Genomic DNA, 22,836 nt, shown 5'->3' with positions numbered 1-22,836 from the left:
GCCCGGCCCCGCCGCACCCGCGCCACTCACGGGCCGCCGCCGTCAGGAACATCGCGCCGGGCCCGCGCCTCCCCGCCCCTTCCGCCGCCACAAGCGCGTCCGGGGCGCAGCGGGGCAGGGCCGGGCCGCGGAGGGGCGGGGCTGCGGTGCTGCCGTGTCCGTCCTAGCGCCGGCGAGCCGTGCTTGGGAGGGCCGGCAGATGGTTCTGGTGGGCGGGCGGGCCGGCGATGTCCTGGGCTGCATCTAGCGCAACCTGTGGCCAACAGGGCTAGGGAGCTGATCCTGCCCCTCCACTCAGCCCTGGTGAGGCACTTCTGGAGTGCTGTGTCCAGTTCTGGCCTCCCCAGGACAAGAGAGACATGGAGCTGATGGAGAGGGTCCAGTGGAAGATGATAAAGATGATGAAGGGCCTGGAGCATCTCTCTTACTCATAAARGCTGARGGASCTGGGCCTGGTCAGTGTAGAGAAGAGAAAACTGAGAGGGGACCTCTAGTGAATATAAATGTCTCAAAGGAGGGTGSCAAGATGGTGGTGCCCAGCRACAGGATGAGGAGCTGTGGCCATAAACTAAACCACAAGAARTTGCACCTCAACATGAGGAAGAATTTGTTTACCTCGAGTGGGGCAGAGCACTGGAACAGGCTGCCCMGGGRCATCTTGGGGWCTCCCTCTCTGGAGACATTTAAAGCCCACCTGGACACGTTCCTGTGTGATCTGCACTGGATGACCCTGCCTCGGCAGGGGCGTTGGACTAAAGGATCTCCAGAGGTCCCTTCCAACCCTAACACTTGTGACATCCCCACACAGGCATGTCTAGACACGTGCCGGCAGCCCGTCCGTGTGCCTGGCRGTGGGCTGTGGCAGCAGGGCCAGTGCAAAGGGGGACATGTCCAGCTGTGATGGTCCCATAGCCTGCACCCCGTGGCTGGCAGCACAGCTGGGTCCTGCCCCACGGCATGGGATCAGAGTGGTTTGGGTTGGAAGGGACCTTAAGGATCATTTGTCCCAACTCCCTACTGTGGGCAGGGACACCTCTCACTAGACCAYGTGGCTCAGAGCCCCAGCCAACCTGCACATGGCCAGGTCATGTTGAGCTTCTCATCAACCAACACTCCCAAGGCCTTCTCAGGATTGCTCTTAATCAATTTTCTCATCCTTCAGCCCATTTGAGGCATTGGAATAGGTTGCCCCGGGAGTTAGATGATGGAGTCACCATCCCTGGAGGTGTTTAAGAGGTGTCTGGATGTGGTGCTGGGTGATGATTTAGTGGTTTAGGGGTTATTTAGTGGTAGTGCTGGGTTGATGGACTAGATARTCTTAAAGGTCTCTTACAACCCTGATGGATTCTATGATCGGATAACCTCTGCCTGCCTTTGTTCCCTTTTTTATAAAATGGGGTATTTGCTATGGTGTCAAAGTTCCCAAGTCATTAGGCAACTAAACCTGTCAGTGTTCATGAGATACTATGCAAAAGCCATGGGCAGGGAGGCTCAAGGCAGGCACCAAGGCAAGTCTTCATATTCCTCTGACCCTTTAGATAATGAACTGTAATATATTGTCATCTAAAAAATTCACAGAATGTCTGTGGCTTACTCTGCTTCCATCAGTTAGGTAAACTGTTATTGATGGAATTCAAGTCCTTGAATATTTAACGATTACTAAGGCAATAAAAATGCCAGCTTGACATATTTAGATGAAAAACAAGACTTAGAATGTATAATAACRTAAGTTAATTTTATATTCTATGGCATGAAAACAAATGTCTGACCCTATAAAAGACTGGAGCAAAACAACATCTCCAGGAAAAGCATTGCTTCTTGTGTCAAGTGTTTACTTGATATGTTGTTCCTAGATTCAATTCAATTATTTCCAAATACTTCCYCTTAATGATAAAACATTTCCATCTTTACTATGGGCTCTTCAGAACTATAAATCTAGTAGTTACATAATCTGCCCATGAATATCAGAGTGAGAACTTGAAAACATTTGGGATGATAAAATGTGAGTGCTGTAAGACTCCTTCTTTTTGATCTGCGTTATTGCCTCAGTCAGAGCACAGACTGGAAAGGAATGGGATTGCCAACCTCCTGACTTCACTGCCAGGAATATAAATCAACATAAAAAATTATTTCTAAATGAAATAGTAAGTTAAACATTTGTAGAAGCACATCATCAAATAGAGGTTACTGTCTCTTTTTAAACCTCTTGCCTGTTGGCAAAAAGAAAACTGTTCCAGTGACATTTTCTCTGCTCTGCTGTGACAAGGGCTGCATAAATATAGACACTGTGGATTAGAATAGACTTCAACAGTCTTCAACTTTCTTTTTAGCAGCCTCTTCTGTAGACAGATTTCAATAGMTATGGGTAAAACCCAGGGAGTCTGGAACTGGTATGTGTGGCAAGTGCCGCATGCCCCAATAGCAACAGTCACAGCTGACCTTAAGGAAAAGTTATCCTGGCTGGAGGAAAGGGAGAGGGAGTGAGAATTTCTGACCCTGGCTCTGATTCAGCTTTGCTGTGTGGACTAGGATAAGTCATGTTCTTGAGGTCTTTGATGGCATGTGCAGTGCAAATGCAGATTTTTCCTCAACTTTGCCTAAAGAAAGCAAGGAGTGTGATGAACTGTAATGCCAGCCTACATAATTCTGGTACTTGCTTAAAGAGAAGTCACTCATGACTCCTGCAGAGAAGTTGCTGGTGCCAATCTGATCAATGTCACTCAGAATCAAACATAGGGTGGGATTTTATCTCGCTAGAAAAACAACAATTTGTCATGGTATAATCTAAGTGATTCTTTCCCTTTTTATGCTTTATATTCTAGGCTGAGCCCTCTTTCACCTCCAGGAAGTGAGGAGATGGCTGCTCTCTGCCAAGMAAGTGCAGTCAGGTTTCTGGCACACACTGAGCAGGCAAAGGGCTGGTGTCTGAGATTGGCAAGGGTGATGCTTCAAGTGCACACGGCACTTCCAGTCAATCATCGCTCGAAAAAGTCACAGAAGGGGAGAAAGGGACAGCAGATGAAATGTTTGCAAGGTAAATATCCTCTTGGCACTAGATTTTCTACGTGAGTTACTATAATTAATGCATAAAAAATCCAATGCTGGAAACAAGAGAATAGCACTAAAGCCTGGGAAAAGCTTCGTGTGTCCTTCCTGGTTTCCTGCAAAAAACAGGCAAGCTGCTAACTAAGCCAAAAAAATGTAGACAGATAGGTTTTAAACAGCCAGGCTACTTTCTGCCTTTCTCCTCCCTTCTTGCTTTCCCTTTCTCAGCGTGTTCCCACTTAGCAGTGTTCCGCTGTCCACAGCGTTAAACAAACACTCATGGGCACTATTGTGCAAATCACTCATCCCAGATAACGGATGGATTTTTACATTCTTTCTGCATATCTGAATCCATTATCCCAACAGGGCCYAGAAGAAAGTGGGCATTAGCTTAATGCAGCTCTGAAAGAGGAACTGTTCAGGTCAGGAGAATGGGAATTATGGAAAGAGCCATCTGAAGTGCTAAATCCATTTCAGCTGCTGGTCTGTTTGAGCTGGTAATGGCCTTTAACCTACTTCTTAGGTGTGTCCATTGCACAGTATCAATTTATTTGCTGGTAACCTTGTTAGAAGAGGTGGAAAAGCAATGGGCTTGGGTGGTTCCYTTCCTACCTCCAGAGCTTATTCCCCCTAGATCAGAAGTGGAGCACTCTGGTGTGGCTAGGCCACAGCTGGTTTGGGGGATTTACCTGTATCCTGCTTATTCCTTCCAGAGCATTGTTCTCCGGATCTGTTCTGGAGCTCCTGTCCCCAGCACTGATGTCATTCATATGTAAGGGGGAAAGAACAAAGACAGAACTCGCCTCTTTCTTGTGTGAGCTTTCAATACCCATTTCCCAATCCCAGCATCCAAAGTCACAACATCCTTTCAAACCACCCCCTCTTGAAATGCCACAGTAGTCAAACAGCTGCAAATCAAAACACCTTGTAAACAAGTGACTGAAATCCCGTGGGATGCCCGAGGGCTTGGGCACGTCTCAGAGTGATTATAGTTCCTGCTATACAGATTGGAGTCCATGCAGCACAGTTTGTGCCAGCTCCAAGCTCTTGCTTTTTATTTTTAGCCCTGTTTGTCAAGGGGTTCTCACAATAAAAAGAATGACGTTCGGTATCAGTGACACACAGATAAAATTAGATAGTAGCCGGAAGTGATCCTACAACTAATCCTCCCCATTTTTTCCACAAGCTTTAGGATGCTGTGGGCCTCAAGGACAGCTTTTCTCTATGTGRATTTCACTTCCCATCAGCAAGCAGCTGAAAAATTTGGTTTGCATGGGATTTGTGTGCAAAAGAAATGAATGTCATTGTCAATGCTTATGCCAGYAGCTGGGACCATCTGGGAAACCAAAGACAACAGTGTCTAGATGTATACAGATGATCAGAGGTTGTTTTTAGCAAGCCTTGAAACCTTCTTCCCTTTTTGGGGCAACAAAACAATRTTTTTGCCTTCTATGCATGGGGTTTTGTACACAAAGCAGCTTAAGTCATCAGGGCTCAGTCCTGGAAGTGATTAGTACCCCAGACATGAGGTACCCGCACTGATGCCGACAATATTATTCCTTTCTTTGGAAGAAGCTGCCTAGAGGAAAGACAGGATAGAAGATGCATTAGATTACATCTCTAAAGTAGACTCTCTCCCAGGAGAGCGGTATCAGTTCTCATTTGTTTTGGAGCTTCCCCCCCGCCCTTCTAAATTTTGGATTACTTTCATTTTTGCTACACTAAAAAAGAAGAAAATACAAGAGGTTAACTGGTCCACAGATGCTCTCTATTGCTTAGAAACACTGAGTTCAATCAGGCACTGTAYCTAGTGCACCTTCAAAGGAAGGTGCAATTGTTTTCTGTGTAACACAGCTAAAGGACTTAGCTGTGGTATCAGGGAAAAGAAAAAGTATATCATAATCAAAGCTGTGAGCCTGCAAGACCTGGTATTTTCAAGCAGGATAGGTAAAGGCAAATGGAGACAATAATTGTGTAATGGGAACATGGTGYGACACAGATAGGAAATTAWTTTTTTTCCTCCTGTACCTTATGGGAGGAGAATGGATCATGTRCCTGGACTTGGTTCATTTTATGTCAAAAGTCTACTCTGGAATGAACTGGTGTATCACTCACATCACTCCTTGGCAAGGGGATATCTTTAGCTTCAAGYCAGAGTGCTCAGCTGTAAGGGAAAAGAAAACAGGTGGTTCAAGTGTACAACTGGATCTAGAGAACCAGAAGAGGGATACAGYTTTCTGCATCCTGTGGCCTCCCTAAAGACTTTTTCATTTGAAGGAAGGTCACAGGGTTCAAAGATGTTTCTCAAGTGCAGCTATGTAGCATTGCTGTGATGTCATGCATGATTATAAACAAGTTATTATTTAATTTAATGTTTTGGGAAATGATGGGACTGGAACAATACACCCACAGCAGCTCCCTCCCTTATCCCAGCAGACTCTTTAGTAAGTGACTCATGAGCTGTACCTAACTGATGTCTGTCTATCTGTCTGTCTATGTCTGGTAATGGTGTTTCTCTGAGGAATTTCAAGCAGGAATATTGGTAGGTCTTATGAAGGGCAGAGAGCTGGGAAGGAGGAGAGGGACATAAAATTGCAGTGTCTTGTGCTTTGATGGATGTTTGATTTATGAACATTGGGCTGAGAAGGCCCCAGGGCTTCAWAGCTGCAAGCATTGAATGCATCATCGCTCCTTTTTCCACGCATTTGTGCTTCTGAAGCCAGTCACTCGTTTACACCTGATGGGGTAGCAGAAAAACAGAGTTAAGCAGGGCAGTGTTCCATTCATTTCTGTCTGCTTAGCTCACGTTCAARCTAGACCTGGGATGAATACTTAAAAGCATAGGAGTCATCATAAAGGASCAAGCACTAGAAATGAGGTTCAGCAGGAATGTATGTAGAAGTCTGTTTGAAGCTTAGGCTCTTGCATAACTGTATCTGGCTAGTTCCCTAAACTTTTCTTCTGCTGTAGTCTCCCTAGATCCATTTTACTTAAAAACATGCAAGCAATTTGAAAGCCCTTATGACGCACAATGTGTGTTCTTTGACCTTTGCACAATCTCGGCAAAGAGACTGTCTTTCCTCTTTCTATTTCATAAGCACTGACCATCTGGCCTTGCCCTGCCACATCCCCAAATATAAAGAAATAGTCTCCCTTCTTGTAAAGGGAAGGCAGTCCACTAGGTTAAGAAAATAAAGACTGTAACGATATTCACAGATGGCCTGTTACAAGGGTTTTGTTGAGCACTAAAGATATATGTGCACCTCAGTCACCTTTTAGCCCATGTAATGTTCTTCAGTGATGTCAAACTGCTAGATCATATAATTTAAAGGGAGCTCAATCTATCTGCCTGGAAATATTCCTTGTTGGACAAAGAACAAGCTATTTCCCTACATCATTATAGAGACTARGATATTCTTGAACTGCCTACAAAAAAAAGCTAGCCTGAACAGCATTTTCCCCCCAAAGTTATCCTAACCAAAGGAACCAGAAAAACTATTTACCTTCCTTTTTACCCCAACTGTCACAACATAGACTCTAACCTCACCATCACAGGAAAAGCTGTTCTTCCCAACTGTAGATCAGTAAGAGACTAGATGTTGCTCCCTAAAGGTAACTGATCCCATAACTCTAACCCTGGTCTTTAAGATTGCCTTGCTATCTGGTCTAACCTCAGAATGTGTCCAAGGGGCATAATTGCCTAAAAATCAGATATGTAAATACGATGAAGACATGGCCTGTACCATCTGAGTAGATAAATTCCTGTCCAAATATTCTGCCTGCACACATGACCCAGTCCATACCAGGATAGGACAGGTAGACTGATATTCCCAGCCCTGCCCTGCATTAGCTTCTGATGACCTAGTTCTGGGTAACTGAACTCACGTCTTCCTTAGCACAAAAATACTCTTGCATTATTTTGAAATCCTGTTGCTGCCGTTGAAGACTTCACATAATCCAGTACTGTCTGTAGTGACCTCGTGCTTACATAGAAAATTGTGGTCAGAGCATTTCATTCTAGCAGTAAACCAGAAGAATTTACCGGAATGGGATTAAATTTGTTTTCAAAGTGTCTGCAGAGCCAAATCTATTCCAAGAGTTTTCTGAGCTGCTGAACAACCAGAGGCARTCATTGCACTTCTCTGCTGCCGGTTGCAGCCTTTTGCCTCTTCTAGGCAGGAACTGTTGTCTACTGTATTTGTACAACTGCCGGTGCTGTGGGGTGGCATCTCACTGAAACCTCTGCATCAATAGGATGCTCTTAGTGAGCCTCCACTTGCAGGACACCCTCCAGCTGCCCTCCTGCCTGCAAAATCTGTGGGTAAAATACAGGCAAATGCACTTGAGTTAGACGTACATCTGACGCCAACTGCATCTGGCAACCACTCTGGCACTGCAGAGGACTGCCCCAGGATTTCTAGTTATTTTTAATTCAGCATCAGATTGGACCCAGTTGYTCCTGGTTAGAGATCTTTTTGCAATAACAAACTAAGATTACATGAAAAGCTTAAAAAAGAATTTCACCCCTCCAGGGCTAAATTACTTCCACTTATATACAACTGTCATATCTTTAAAGGGCAAACCCAGAAAGCTAACACTGAAAAATATAACTCTACAACCGAGATTTCCTGCCTCCCTTCTCTAGGCAATCATGTCTCATATCTAGAAGGTCTTTCATAGCAAAACCCAAAATTCAAGCTAAGTGGATGGAAGATTTATGTACAGAGTAGGAAACAACAGCTTGGGAGGAGGTGTATTTGATTGCTGGAGCCAGTTACAAAGACAAACCTCAAACACCATACGACTGCTTTTACACAGTATCTCACTCACGTCTGGTAAAACCACTCCATGCTCACCCAGACTTTGCAAACTACTGCTCACCAACTGAGAAAGGMGTGGTGACGTACATGCTATGGAAGCATCTGACACTGGCAAACAGTTCACTGCCATATGTAGCTCAGCATCCMTTCCAGACATTTTATAACTGAGTACTTTTCAAGAAGTAATAATTGCAAAGTGGGAAGAGTAAAACCCCTCTGTACCAACTTACCTGTCCTACAGGAGGTCGCTTGCTGTTCAGCTCACAKTTAAGGAAATTCATTAGGAGCCAAGTTATACAGGAATATGAAGAGGCCACACCTTCCCTCACTTTCTGTGAATGTTCCCAGTCACAGGATGAGAGCACAGTCTTTCTTCACATAGTGGCTGCATTTAGCCCTGATTATATACCTGAATTAATAATTGAAGCACTTAACCCCAGGGGCAAATGGATTTCCCTGAAGAAGACAGAAATTATGGAGAGGGGAGCTCAACATGTCAAATGTCCAGAAGTGGAAGTGCTCATAGCCCTTTGCTCAAAAATTTTCCCTTGAAGAACATTTAACTCTCCTCAGAATTACTGTGTTTTCCTCTCCACTCCCTTTTCAGTAATGGCATAGGAGAAAAGTGGAAGAGGAGAAAGGAAAGATGAGGAAAGAGTAAACATTTTTCACTGTGTTAGGCTTTTTTAATTAAAAAAATCAATTAATTTACATAGAGAAATCTGCAGATTTTGGACTTCCATCCAAAAAAGTACAATTTCCATGTTTTTTTTTTTTTCTAGTTCTGCCTATGGAAAAATATCCCCTGTAGGGTTTTTTGGTGGTTTTTTTTTTCATTCTTTTTATATGAGGTCAGAACGCAGCACCACATTGTCTTCAGAGAGCAGCACACTGAGACCAGTGACTAACTGGTACCTTGACAAGAGTCCTAGCCATAATCATATCTCACATCTCCAGCTGCTGTAAATGCTTGGGTGTAAACTTAGAAAATTAGGGGACATTTATGTCTCCCTACTATGTTCATTTGTAGCTACACCCCTCCCAATAAAATCTCAAGATTTAGGGAGATTGAATTGCCTTAGGCCTCATGGGTTTGTCAGATGCAATTTATCATTTAACCCTCTCKGGAGATCTGCCAGTTGCCAATCTTGGCTTAATTTTCTCATTCTTAGAACTGCTGAGCAGAAAGGTCCAATAGTGTGAAACAAAGAGCGGAGGTCGTTTGCTTGATTCTGACTTTTTCCTCAAGAAAGGGAGCAGCTGCAATGGGCAATGTGGTYCAGGATGCTCGGGGTATGTAACCTTCCGTAACTTTGCTGCAGTCTCAGGTTAACAGGGAGGATGGAGCTGCCTGCTCTGCTGTGTACATCGCATTGCTTCCTGTGAGGTTGTCTCTGTTCCAGAAAGAGACTGTAACTCACTGACTGATCAACAGAAATTAGGTTGGAGTGGCTGGGATTCTCCAGAAAAAGTTAATAATTTTCCAGTGTGACTGTGGCTATCCAGAAATCAAAGACAGTGGGACATCACATAGAGACCGCCTTCGACTGCATTTGCACCCAGAACTCCAGCCCCTGGTGCTGGAAACATATATGATTGCCTCATATGTGTGGCTCACTGGGGCATGCTGCATCTCCCCAGCTTCTGGCTCTCCCACATGAAATGTCACTCATTCCCAACCAGGAGGAATGAAACAGTCCTGGCAATTGTTTGGCACCAGCAAACCAAAATGTTTTGAAAATCTAGATTAAAACTCTCAAAACAAAGCCATAACCACTAAGGCCTGGATCTTCAGCTGCATGGCTTTCTGCTGAGCTCGCTGGCATCCTTGAGAGGTTTCCCACTGATTTCAGTGAATTCTGTGGCAGAAGTTTTAGCTAAAACAAAGCATAAAAAGGTTGGGCTGAGGACTTAACCTTATACCATCCAACCTTAGATACTTTAAGTCCCATCTGAGGTTTAGGTCTTCCTAAGTTGAGTGCCTTACTTCAGGCAGTCCTCCTGTGTAGTCTCATGCAGTTCATTTTCTGTGTCCCTCTTGGCATCTCAGAGGTAAGGACAACTACATTTCCCTGTTTGTACCTCTTGGCAGCCCTGAGAAAAGGGCAGTTTTATCTTCCCATGTGTAGAAAAGTTGTTGCTCTTTTCAAAGGAGRGAAGAAAACACCTCAGCAAAGCAAAGCCCTGTCAAAGGAATGCTCACACATGGACTTGTGTCTCTTCACCAGTCCCTCACTTCTCTTCCAGTACAACCACATTACCACACTACCAGCTGACTTGAGTGTCCTAATCATTGTTCATTCACATTTATTTCAGTCAGCTGCAAGCAGTGTTTAGTCTAGAGGCTAAGAGCTCTCTGCAAGATGGGTTTCAAGTAGATACACAAAGAAAGGCAGCTGAGCAGTGGGCCTGTTTCCCTTCTAGCAGCTTTTGTTGTGATTTTAGATGTGAGATTAACTGACAGGGTGGAGACTGAACTGACATGCTGAACTGTCTTGTTCACTGATTCAAAAATCTTCTCTCTTAAAATGAGTCAGACCAAACCCTTATGACATTATCTCACTATCCAAAGAGTGACTTGATGTTTGGTCACAAGAAGAGCAGCATTTTTATTTTTTTTTACCTACATGGAACTGGAAATATTTCAGACAGTGACTCTTCAAAGAATGATAGGCAGTCATGACTGAAGGAACTTTCCATCTCCCTGTGAATTACCAGATCAAGCAGCCTTTTCTAATCCTTGTTCTAGCCTTTAAAGTCAGGACGCTTTTAATATTTTTAAATTTTCTTCCAAAACCTTTTTTTTAGAAGCTGTTACTGTAGTAGCTGCCAGATACAAGGAGGCAAGTGCTTGCCCCCATTTGTGTCAGAGARTAAGTGAGTGGGATCACACAGGAATAGACTGAATCTCCCAGATGAGGCTCCTGAAGCACTTTGCAACCATTAGTGAGTTAAACCTCACAAATCCTGCCTGAGTTAATGCTAARTCCCTCTCACTAGTGGAAGGCAGAGAAAGACAGGTATGGCAAGGGGCAAAAGGCATCTGCAAAGAGGATTTTTCTCCTTGAAGAACAAAGGGTATGAAGGTATGTCTTGTAGATAGCACTTTACTCAGGTTGATGTGGTCAGTAGGAGTCTTTCCATTGATCTCCTCCGTATTTGCGAACATCATAATTAGAGCCTGCTGAATAACACTGACAAATGGTGTATCTGTCGGTTGAGCAGCTCACCTTCTTTGAGGTCTCTCCCAACCTAAATGATGCAATGAGTCTACATACAATTCTACTGTCATTTTTGAGTAACTTGCTCATTGGTTTAGAGATTGCAAATTAGGAAGGGGACAGTGATACCATTAGTCTGAGGTCCTGCATATGACAGGCTACACACTGCATTGCTTTTTCTTGGAAATGCAGAGTAACTTCAGCGGATTTTTTATTTTTAATATTGCTAATGAATGGAGAAATCTGATTAATTACTCTCACTTCTAAAATCTCTTTTTCTTTTTTTTCTTCTAGTCAGAATTCATCCAGTTTCAGTTATCAAACCTCTGAGTTTTTTTGTCAGCACTGAGAGATTGTGATCAAATCAACCCTTCACATGATCTCTGTTTGATCAGATTGAGCTCCAGGAGCCTTTCACTGTAAGGTATGCTTTCTAGTTTCTTAATCAACCCAGTATCTCTTCTCTGTACTTTTTCCAATGTGTTATCATCCATCTGGAATTATTCAGAAATAACCTTTTCATTAGTCATGCCATTCTTCAGATGGTTTAATAATATTGACCTGATGAATTTACAGTAGCCTTCCTATTGGTTGGTTTTATTATTTGTGAGTYGTTAACGTGGATAGCTGCAGAGGACTGTTCTCCTACAGCTCCACTGGCCATGGAAGGCATTTTTATGTGTTGTTCGTCCTTCCTCTGGACAAACCTCTGTGCCATCTGCCATCGATCCCAGCTGTGCCCCAGTGAGACACAAACATGCTAATGTGTAAAAATGTTCACATGCCTCAGGATGGAAAAGGACATAAAAACCACCTCGTTTTGGATTAGCTCAGCTCTTTTCCTTATTTCCAGCAGATTGCCAGAATCTTTTGGCATGCAAGAAATTTTGAGAAAGATACTATTATACATCAACTATGGACCTCCTGAAAGGAGGAGATGTGTGTCATCCCAAGCTCCAATGTCTGCTTCAACTGATGCTGATGAAAAGTGCTTTCTAACCTCTCAGTCCCAGTGATTTGTCTTAATTATCAGGCTCCATGRTAAAGGACTGACATGCTGTGTTATTTGTGTATGAACAGAAGGCTAGTGTGATGGGCAAAGTTTCAACACTGTAGAAGGCTGTTCTCTCTCTACAGWGTCCTCAGCCATTCTCATCCACGTTTGAAGAAGGTAAATGCTCATAAGAAAATGGTATCTATGTAACAAAGAGAAAAGTTTAGTTCAKCAGAGTATCATGTCCCTCTTAATTKCACATTAACAKGGCTTCCTTCTCCTTGGCTTGCCATTATTTGCTGCAATGAAACTGTGTGATTTCCCCTTTAGCTTTTCGCTAGAAAGCCACTTGTTCAATTTCACGTTCTAGGCTTCAGCTGAACTCTCTTGCCAGCTCATGTTTCCACTGAACACCCAGCTTGATGAAGAAATAGCCCCTTCCCTATCCTGCAGCCTCTCCTGACTGTATTTTGAACAGATAGGCAGTTGTGGTTGTGTTTGCCCTTGGTCTCCCTGAAGCCATTGAGGTACTACAGCCTAAACTCTTTTCCCTGCTACATGGTATTCAATCTCAACAACCTCTTTCCCTCCAAATCACAATCAGGAGATGGGAAAGTTCACATCCTTGTATTTCTCTTTCTGAGGTTTTGGACCCTTGCAATCAGCTCTCAGTGCCATCAGTTTCATAAGAAGAAAACCTCTGCTACTTTCAGCTAGAAGATCAGAAAACCACAGCCACCTCCAGGCTTTGATCTTGAGMCAAAGCCAAAGCCAACCTCCTTTGCTCCCCAGACCTTTTAGTTTTGCTTTGACAGACATAAGTGTTCTTCTCTGTTCTTTCCTCCTCTCTGTTCCCTATTTTCACCCTCTTCACACTACCCAGACCTTGGGTGGAAYCTTATCATCCCTGTAGGAAAAGGTGTCTATGAACTTCTGCTTCATAGATTGCCAAGATAATGCTGGACCAAGGGAGCCTGGGTGATTTGTCCCCCCCTGTTAAGACAGGGGGCTTTCCTGTCAATGTTTTCCACTGCAGGAGGTGAGGCACACTGTCCTGATGACTGAAAATGTCCAAGAGGGAAAAAAAAAGGCCATAGCAGGTACCTAGGGCCAAAGGAGAAGTGATTTGTTAACCACATGCAGCCACAAATGAAGCTTGGGACAAGTGGACTGCAAATAGCAAATTATTTCCAGATGATCAGAGTCACTTCAAACATGCCACCTACTGGACCTGAGCTTGGAGCCTTGGGAGAGATGGGGCAGATGAAGAAACAGGGAAGATGAGCTTCCACAAAGATTTCTTGTAATAGATGGTCCCTCCCTTACCTTCTGGTCTCTGGACTTTATGATCAATGTCGTCAACTCTACTCTGCAAAAAGCACTTATAGCCAAAAGCTGAAGAGCACAAGACAGGGTCTGCAGAATTTCCCATGAATCTCTGTGAGAATAGAGCTTTCCTGTTTTGTTGTGGAGAGGAAAATACATCCAAGCAGCAAAAATACAGGCTTTTTAATGTGGAAATCTTGAGTCTGCCCTCCTCTACCAGAGCCTCCTTCATGTGATGCTGAGCAAGTAGGACACGTGTTTAAATGTACCTCCTAGTATGGGATGCTCCAGCTTCAAATCTAGTGGTCTGTGGTTAAGAGGTGCTGAGCAACCTTCCAAGTTTCAAAATATTGGATAGKCAGCACCTCTGTAGCTCTTCATGTCTCAGTTTCTTGACCTCGGAGAAAACCTTGGGAGTGATGACAGACAGGATGGTGAGCCATTCGCCATGGATAGGGAAGGTGGAGAGGTCCATGACTCATGACCTTACTACACATCTCAAGGTAGTGCAAGTCACTGCTAGTGAACTGCAAACATGATGTAAGCCCGAAGGAACTTTGTGTCCTCCAAATCTGATGGAACTGAAGAAGGTAGAATTGAGAGGCACATTTCAAGTACTGCCATGAATCCCTTTGTGTCTCAAAGCTTCTTCAGTCTGTTCACTTGAAAAATAGGCACATGAAATCTAAGGAAAAGAGAATCCTGCCTAATAGCAAGGCAGGTAAATATTCTTTCATACTTCCTAAGTTCCACTGAAGGCTAAGTTTTATCATTGCAAAACCAACTGCTCTCTGTCTAAATTCTTCCGTGACATGTATGATAGATCCCATTTACATTCCAGTTCTTTCCTAAAGCTTTGTCACAGGGATTTGGGCAGGAGTTCAAGTACCTGGCAACTGGAACCATGCCTCTACTAAGCCACCTAAAGACTGACATTCCAGGCCTCCCTTCATGGAGAAGAGCCTTGCTTCCCTAACTGAGCTTCAGCATCCTGACTACAAAGCCTGTCAGATTTCATTGTTAACGAGTGAAGAAATAAATTGGCTCTAATTATTCTATGAAGAGCTTAGATGGAATTTTACAGGAAAGAAGCATTGTTYAGAGATTAGAAGAAAAGACTCTAAGCCAGGATTCCCAGGTTTTATTTCTGGTTCTGCCCCTCATTCACTGAGTAGCCCTGAATGAATGTTATATCTTGTTTTTCCCCCATCTGTAAAAAGGGGTGATGATATCAAACTTCCTGGCATTAAGTGTTTCTAGGCTTAATTAATTAACAGCAGTGAAGCAATCTGAGTTTTCTGTTGGAAGATGCCATAATAATAATCTAAGAAATACTTCTATGTGCTTTGGTATTTGGCATTCTCGTTCTTTTTCATATATAKAAGACAGCCCTCAAAGAGAAAACAGAGTTTTCCAACTACTAACTAACTAGTTACTGGGCATTGAGGAAAAGTGGTATTTGACTGGTTCGTAAATTCACTGAAATTGCATTTCTTCTCAGGCTGTGAAGAATAGACAGAGAGACTTTTGCTCAACTACTTGTTAGTCTAAAATTTTCAATCAATTATTTCATGCAAGCAAAGCTTYTTGCAAATTCTGTGACTTTTGTTTGAGTAGTTTGCAAATTCACGGTGACTTTCATTTGAGTAGTTTCTAGCGATTGGCCAATCAGTTCACATAGTATTGTTGTGYCTGCTCCTTAAGTGGGTAATGCTCAGGCTCCAAGATACCTTAAAAAACCTTACAAATTACAGAATTGCTCATATTGGTAGGGACTTTGGGAGGTACTTTGGTTCAAAGAAGGAGAAGGTCAAATAAAGGATGAGGATAGATTCCTCAGGGCTTTTGAAAGCTGGGTAGTGAAAACCTTCCACGGTGGTGGCTTTACAGCGTCTTTAGGCAATGTCTGGCCATCCTTATGGTGAAATTGCCTTTCCTTAAAGCCAGCTTGAACATCTTCCATTTTAGTTAAGGTCCATAGTCTCTTTTCCTCCCACCACACCCTATGGTGAAAAGCCTGGCTCCATCTTCTTGATAACTTCCTTGTAGGAGCTGTCAGGCTGTTGGTTGTCTCCTACAAAGCCATCTCCTCTGAGGCCAAACAAGCCCAGTTCCCTCAGCATCTCCTCAAAGGGCTTTTGTCCTCAAATCTCTTGGTGTCTGCTGAACTTGCTCCCATGTGTCCATGTTTTTCTTGCACTGGGAAGCCAAAACTGGGTTCAGTACTCCAGTGCTATGTGAGTACCTAGAGAAGCTGGATAAACASATCTCTCACCCTCCTGGCTGTTCAGCCTTTGGCTTCTGCCAAGGCACACTCCCGGCTCACACCCAGCTTGCTCTCTGCTTGGATATCCAGATACTTTTCTGTAGAGCTGCTCCTCTCCGTATCAGTCCTAGCCTGTGCTGCTGCAGGGGCTCTTCCTTTCCAAGTGCAGAATTTTGCATTTATCCTTGTTGAATTTCATTAGGTCCCTCAGCCCATTCCTCTGGCCTGTCCAGGGTCCTCTGAGTGGAAGCCCTGCACTCAAGAATATCAACTGACCTTGTACTTTGATGTTGTCTCCAAACTTCATGAGCAAGCATTCCATTGTCTCTTCCAGACAGCAGCTAAAGATGTTTAAACAGGACAGGCCCCAGGACAAATCCCTACAGTACCCAGCTTATTACCAGCCTCCAGGTAGGGCGTGACATATGTTTGCTCCTCTCCAAGTCTGACCGTCTATACCAGGTTTTTACTGTCTGTTAGTCCATCCACCCAGACCATAGCATCCAAACTTGAATACAAAAATGTTGTGGTAGACAGCCTTAAGCCTTACTAAAGTCATGTAAAATGCCTGCCAATAAATCATGTATGAATAGCAGCTACATATATTATATTGACCTGTATGTGTGTGCATGTGCAAGTCCTTTTTGAAAACAGGTTTGTGGACTACTGTGTAGTCATAATTTAAAAGTCAATCAGCATGGTAGTGAATTGACTTTGTCTTAGAATTCAACTTCTTGAACATGTGCTCTGTTGTTTTCCACTTTATGGTTTTCCATTTTACCTTTGACTGGGAATTTTTAAAACAACCATCCTTGTCGTCACATTCAACTCCAGCTATGAGTCGAATGGGTCTCTGCATTTGAATGATGAGCTACTTCTAACTGTAAGTCATTCTCTAAAGTTTTCCCTTCCTATAACTCAAAAGGAGTTCTAATCTTTTTTAACTTCTCCATTTCCCAGTAATGTCAAACAAATGGTCTATGGAAGATATGGACCACCAATAAAACGATGGGAAGCTCATGGACTGAGAGAATGGATGTGAGTGAGACATTCTAAGAGAACAGGATTGACTTCATGCCTGGCCTGTGTAGGCTTGTCAACATAAGCGGCATGGATCTCAGACACTGCCCACTCTGTGTATGTCTAGGTTTTTAACTTAAACCAGATCTCCAGCTTCAATCATCACACCCTTGCTACTGATGTTCAGCTCTGTCCTGTGCCTGTCATCTCACCTCCTGTTGTTTGGAGTTGTAGTACAGGGAGGTTTCCCCCTCAGCAGGGAAATGGAAACTGTGTGTGGTTATCATCATCTCTTCTTGCTAGAAGCATGATTTTCTTAATGAAGTTAAGAATACAGTCTGAGAGCTTCTGGGTGCAGAAGGAYGCCATGCATGGAGGAAAGGGAGACGCAGCCATTTTTTTACTGGGTTGGGTAGTTCAGTGCCTGTCAAAACCTTGAGTTATTGAAGGAGGATGTTGCCTAAATGAGCTGTTCTGATACAAAAKTGGAGCCTTCTTCTGCAGGACAGAYAGAGGAAGACATACTTATGTCATGCTGAGGTGTGTGCTGACCTATCCCTAGCTGGACAGGAGACTTGCTGAACCTCTAGTCCCTYATCTGTTGACATCTCCCATCCAGGTACTGAGTGGCTAAAACAGTTAGACACAAAGGCTGATGGCAGAGCACCAGGTCTGGTGCCAAAAGACAGGCCTCACTTCTCTTTACAGTGGACAAATTCCCAAAATCCCGTGTCTGGGCAATTCTTCTAGCTTCCACTCCTTGGACAATGTTAGGTATSTAAAGGTACCTGAGGCAAGATAACTTATAGGAAATTGTTTTTTCAGATTGGCCTGTCAACTCATGGCATGCTGGGCAGTATGCTGGAATGCACATGTCCACAAGTCAGGCAGCACTAGAGCAAGGAAGTAAAGCAGGGGGAAATTACCGTATGTGAAAGATGTAGAGGCTGGTTTTTGTGTCTGACACAGCCAGTACAGCTTGGGTGAGCGGATGGCTGGATGTTTTTGCTGGCTTGTCTCCCACCCAAAGTGCACCAAGGACCTTTGTTTGGGAGCTACCTCCTCCCAACAGTACTCATGTGAATGCTGTGGTAATAATTTCCATTTGCCAAGAGGTGCAGTAACCAGCTTAACTATCCTAACTGTGACGAAGCCCAATCCTGTGGCTCCTAGACCCCTGAATTTTCTATGCAATTGAAGACAGAAATCCTTTCTTTACCAGCTCCATAACACAGCAGTTGGTGAGAATCAGGCAATTGCCTGAGTGGTGTAATGAGCCCTCTAAAACACTGGAGAGATTGGTTGAGTTTGAGACCTTTTGCACCTTCTTTTTTGGCATACAGAAAATCCATTCTCTTGTAATGATCTTAATTGTGAATGTAGGTACCACAGCCTGTTATTTACCAAAACTTGGTCCTGTTGGAGTAGGAAGGGAGGCAATCTCTTTGTGCGGCCTTCCTACATGTGCAAGAAGGTACTTGTGTGATRTAATCACTGTCTTGAACCAGCTAAACCTCCTTTCCTTCCAGGATGGCAACAGCTGAGGATGTTTCCCTATGTGTGGAGAAAGGTCCTGCTCTTTACATGGTGGGGCCTGCAAATGCTGCCCTTGCAATTGCTGTGAAGTCAGTGCTGTGCACCTCCTGGCCCTGGAGTAGTGACTCCTGGAAGTCCTGAGGAGCCACAGGGGCTTTGACATGCTATAAACACCAGTAGACTTGGCCCAGGATGTGTCCCACAGCAGGAGTGAGGAGAACCCCTTTTGCTCTGGCTGTCTGCAGTGCATCTCCAATACAGCACACAGCCACTGTTGCCAGGGCCACACTGTCTACCCAGGACCTGTGAATTCTGATCACTTCAACGAAAACAATTTGGTGTAATCAGTGGAGAAGTGGGGTTTGCAGTTACCCYACCCACTTACACAGGCACACATGCTCCTGCAACCATGTTCTTTGTGCTATGGTTTCAGTAAGCGAGCAGACAAGTCTGCTAGTAAGACACAGTGGCGTGTCAGCCAGCGGGGATGGCTACAAATGTGGCTTTCTCCAGCTCTGCTCAACAAGACCTCCTCCTGCTGCTTGGAACAATATGTGGTTACCACAACATGACATCTACTTAAGAAAACAAAGCCAAACACAATCCACCCAAACTTCAAAACTTCTCCCTTTCCTTCAACAACAGATTTTTCTTGTCAGGTTCAAATTATTTGCCAATGAGTGCTGGAAAAAGCTGTTGCTCTGGTTTGGCCTGTATTTATTTGCTGCACCAAATCAATAGAAGGTGTTTCTGGGAAATGAACATCAGGGGGTGCAAGAAAATGACATTGGCCTGGATTAATTTACTAATTAAGGCTAAGATATTCAAGAGTTGGCCATGGTGATGGGTATTTCATACTACTCCRTTGCAGCTCTTCTTCCTGAGCTGATGGGTCCAAGGCTGTGTGCTGTAATTTCTGGTTTTGGTGAACTGAGAGCAAAATCCTGAAAACCACAGGCASCATCACCCAGCCTCAGCAGGCAGCTGGATGGGTCACCTCTCTGCAGCCCAGCCCACAGGTGAGGTATGCTGGGAGAGCAGAGACAGACACTTGGTGCTTGTGCTTGCTCTTACTGTTGTTGTTGAGGAAGTCTGCTACACGTTTGCAATGGAGCCAGGTAGTGGATAGATATACAGAACTTCAGTCTCCCAGTCTGTCAAGCTTGAAAGTTTTTCCAGCTTTCAATTTTGTCTAGAGTTTCCTTCTTAAGACTCCCCCCTTCTTCAAACAGAGCCTCGACTCTGGCTGGGTCCCAGAGATAGATACCAAATGGTGCTTTTTTCCCTTTCTTTTGCTCTTTCTTCCTTCTCATGAAGCTGGCAGACTCTCCAAACACACATCCAACCAACGCACAGTGCATTCGAAAACAGGCCATCTGGCTGAGCACTCCTTGAGAATGAGAAGACAAGAAAAACAACCCTCTTGGAGCTGGCAGCTGAAAGGCAGGCAGCCCGTACGTGGACTTGATCTCGTGGTGCAATCCAAGAGCTGTCCAATCCAAGGGCATTGCAAAAAAAAGCTCTTTCCTAATGAGCAGAATACGGCTGTCTCCAGAAGCGGCTCCAAGTCAACAATTTGAGTGGGATGCTGTAACTCTCCTCGCTGCACATGTGCTCATTAATTAAAGCCACTTTGGAAGATGCCCCGGACACCCCCGCCAGGGCTGCCAGCCTACCCTCCCCGAAATCCTGCTTGCTGCTTTGCAGCCCCCTGCTGGGCCCGGAACTACAGAGCCCCAGGAGAAGGACAGAGCCATCAGCATCCAGCTCTTAACCGCAAAAGGGACCCGTTGCGTCACCGGTGAGCAGCTGCGGGGGAGCACAGCCCTGGGAGGAAGTTGCACTCCCTTTGTTTGCCATCATTTTTCTCCCCTGAGTTTGGTAATAGCCAGAGTGCTCCAGGCACAAAACCACTCTGGGCAGGTCAGCAAGTGTCAGGGACCGAAGTGAGCTGAGCAACCCAGTGCCACAATGCTTCTCTATTTTTCTGGTGGCTAAGGACTGGATTCACTCAATCAGGGTGGYTGAGATGAATGCAGAGCCATTAGTAGCCAAAACCATCAACAGCAGAACAGGGAGCATTCAGTAAAAGCAGCAGGAGAGGAGTTTAAAACAGATTAAAGAAATTACATCGCATTAGGTAGAGAACTTCTGGAAGTTGCTGGCCTAAGAAGGCTGTAGAGGTAGACAGCATCAGTGGGCTCAAAATGGGATTAGACAAATGTACAGGCWACAGGTCCATAAAATGACACTAAAAGAAACAGGCAAAATGTGTAATCTAACATCCCAATCCAGTAAAGGTGAATGCTGAGAAAACAGGAGAAGGAAATGTCCCCGTCCATGTGTGCTCCCTGGACCTTTCCTTAGTTGGGAAGAGAGTGCTGGGTGGGGAGGACAATAACTCTATCCCAAAGGACCATTCTTCAATTTTTATTGTAGGATTCAGTCCCTGTACCAGCCTCATCTGAAGGTCATATGAACAGATTGTTGCCTCTTTAAATTACCAGAAGGAAGCTAGAATCCAGTGTTTCTCTGAAAGCTGAATTTGTGGAACATGTTTCTGTGAATGTTAACAGTCATAAGCCCTGGCTTAGTCTGTTTGCTGTCCCAGTCATTACATTTCACACAGTGACAGGGTGATTCATTTGACTCTTTATCTTCTTACTTGGGATCTCCTTGTTTCTGCATTTACCCTTCTAGTGCTGATGGGAGCAAGGACAGCTCATAGCTACATCTCAACTATGTGTGTATGGCTTTCCAATGGCTGGTTGCAGCTCTGCAGCTCCAGATGGCACTTTCTCAGGTTTCTGCCATGGCTTCTTGCATGTGGTTGTGTTTCCAATGTCAGGGCTAAAACTCTTTTGACTTTATTAATTCAAGAGTAAGGTTCTGCAAGTGAAAAACTGCTTACTTATCTTGAAAAATTATGACAAAAGATGCAGAGCACCAATGCAGGTCCTTGGGAGCTCTGTATTTCTTGCCACTAAGTTATCAGAGATATTTTATCAACATGCAATTTAGTTGTACTCAATCAACAAAGGTGAGGTCTAAAACTGAGATTTTGCATAATTATCTTTCTAAACCCAGTGCTTTATAAGGTTTAACTATTACAATGAGATGTTCCTAAATGGAAAAGAATGAAAAACAATGATTTGATGAAGTCAAATATACCCCTTCTCTGGTTCTGAGTGATTTCAAACACAGGTGGTTAGTTCAGAAAACCCTGGGAGTGACAGGAGACAGGGAGCTRTACTAAATCAGAATAAAGTGCACCATGCAATTGTTAAATCATACCAGAGAGAATGTAAATAGCAACTGGGAAGCTTCGGTGTGGAAAATAATGGGCTAAGGGGCACAACAAAYCAAAAGGGTTCTCTGTGTGATGGAATCTATTCCTTTGCTGTCATGATATCCCATAACTGATAAAGATCTGTCTTCAAACAGTTGTGCTTTTTATTTCCATTGCTTTTCTCTGGAGGTTATTCTGAACTTCACTCTGCTGTTGTTTTGAAAGTTTCTGCAAGTCTGCAGTCTCAATTTATTTATGCCCATTTTAAGATCTTTCCTTTTATAAACTCTAACCTGCTATTAGCCACATTTAGTGAAAGTTTTAGGGCATAATTCATCTCCTACAAATATGTGTGTTCTGTTATGCTAACATTGTTCCTTTTTTATTTTTAACTTACAGCAAAGCAGAATAATATGCAAAACCAAGATGAAACATGTTTCAGGTCTACATTACAATTCAGATAGAAATGTAAATCAGCTGAAGACATCAGAACAAAATGCTTTGTAAGTGTTCTATGTTATCAGTTACTCAAGGGATAGTTACAAGTAACGCCTTAGTATTGCTTCCTTTGCAGCCTTTGATGTGACCTTGTGAAAGGTAGGTTCCCTTCAGGAATGTGCTCCGAGGTCTGTGGCAAGTCAGCTGGAGCTCTGGGAGCATGGTGTCTCCAGAGACCAGTTTCCAAACTTGCTTGAGATGTTTGTGTGAACAGCACTCTTGACAAWGAAAGAATATCAGGGTATAGTCTCATGATACTGAGAATACAAATTCTCAGTGTGTCAATTGTGCTGTGGGAGTGTCACTTGTGCTTTATATTTCAATAAAATGAATTAAATTTTCTGAAGGTCCTTTCCAAAATTAGATGTAGAGGGTGCCCAAACCATCACCAGTGAAAATGATGCCAGTTGGAACACTTTTCTAGCGAAAAATTTGATTTTGAGAGAACAGATATTTTCATAAGAAGTGTTCAGTGACCTCCAAATGTGCCTCCTTTGCATAAACCCAAAAGCCTTAAAAGCAAAAGAGATTTGAGTGTTGGCAGTTTGGGGAATATTCCTCTCCCTTTCCCCCAGCATTTTCCAATGGAAAATATTCAGGGTTTGGGTTTTCAGCCCTTTGCTGAAATGTCAACAATTTCCAAAGGGTGAAGGAGGGGAAAAGAGAAGAAAAGAAAAACATGTTCTGAYCAGCTCCAGTCAGAGCCAAATGGCTCCGTCCTGGATTTGGTCAGGGAAGTATGCTGGAGGGGAGAAAATGGGAGTGTCTTGGTTCCACACATAGCCTGGCTGGGCTGAAGGCTGCGTATCACGATCCATTCG

The 22,836-nt window shown here is 43.9% G+C and overlaps 1 protein-coding gene across 1 annotated transcript in view; it reads right to left on the bottom strand.

The window, feature by feature from the left end:
- MRPL33 (mitochondrial ribosomal protein L33) overlaps nt 1-99 on the bottom strand; it is a 5,999-nt gene extending 5,900 nt beyond the window's left edge. Inside the window, exon 1 of the mRNA XM_057371223.1 lies at nt 31-99. Coding sequence (XP_057227206.1) covers nt 31-52 — 22 coding nt within the window. The 5' untranslated portion in view covers nt 53-99. The remainder of the gene's footprint in view (nt 1-30) is intronic.
- Nucleotides 100-22,836: the final 22,737 nt, after the last annotated feature.

The sequence above is a fragment of the Malurus melanocephalus genome, unplaced genomic scaffold (assembly GCF_030028575.1).
Source record: "Malurus melanocephalus ecotype Western Australia unplaced genomic scaffold, MMel_1.1 scaffold_5, whole genome shotgun sequence".
NCBI classification, from domain to species: Eukaryota; Metazoa; Chordata; class Aves; order Passeriformes; family Maluridae; genus Malurus; species Malurus melanocephalus.
The sequence above is the reverse complement of the archived record's forward strand: the minus strand, read 5'-3'. Positions and strand labels throughout refer to the sequence as shown.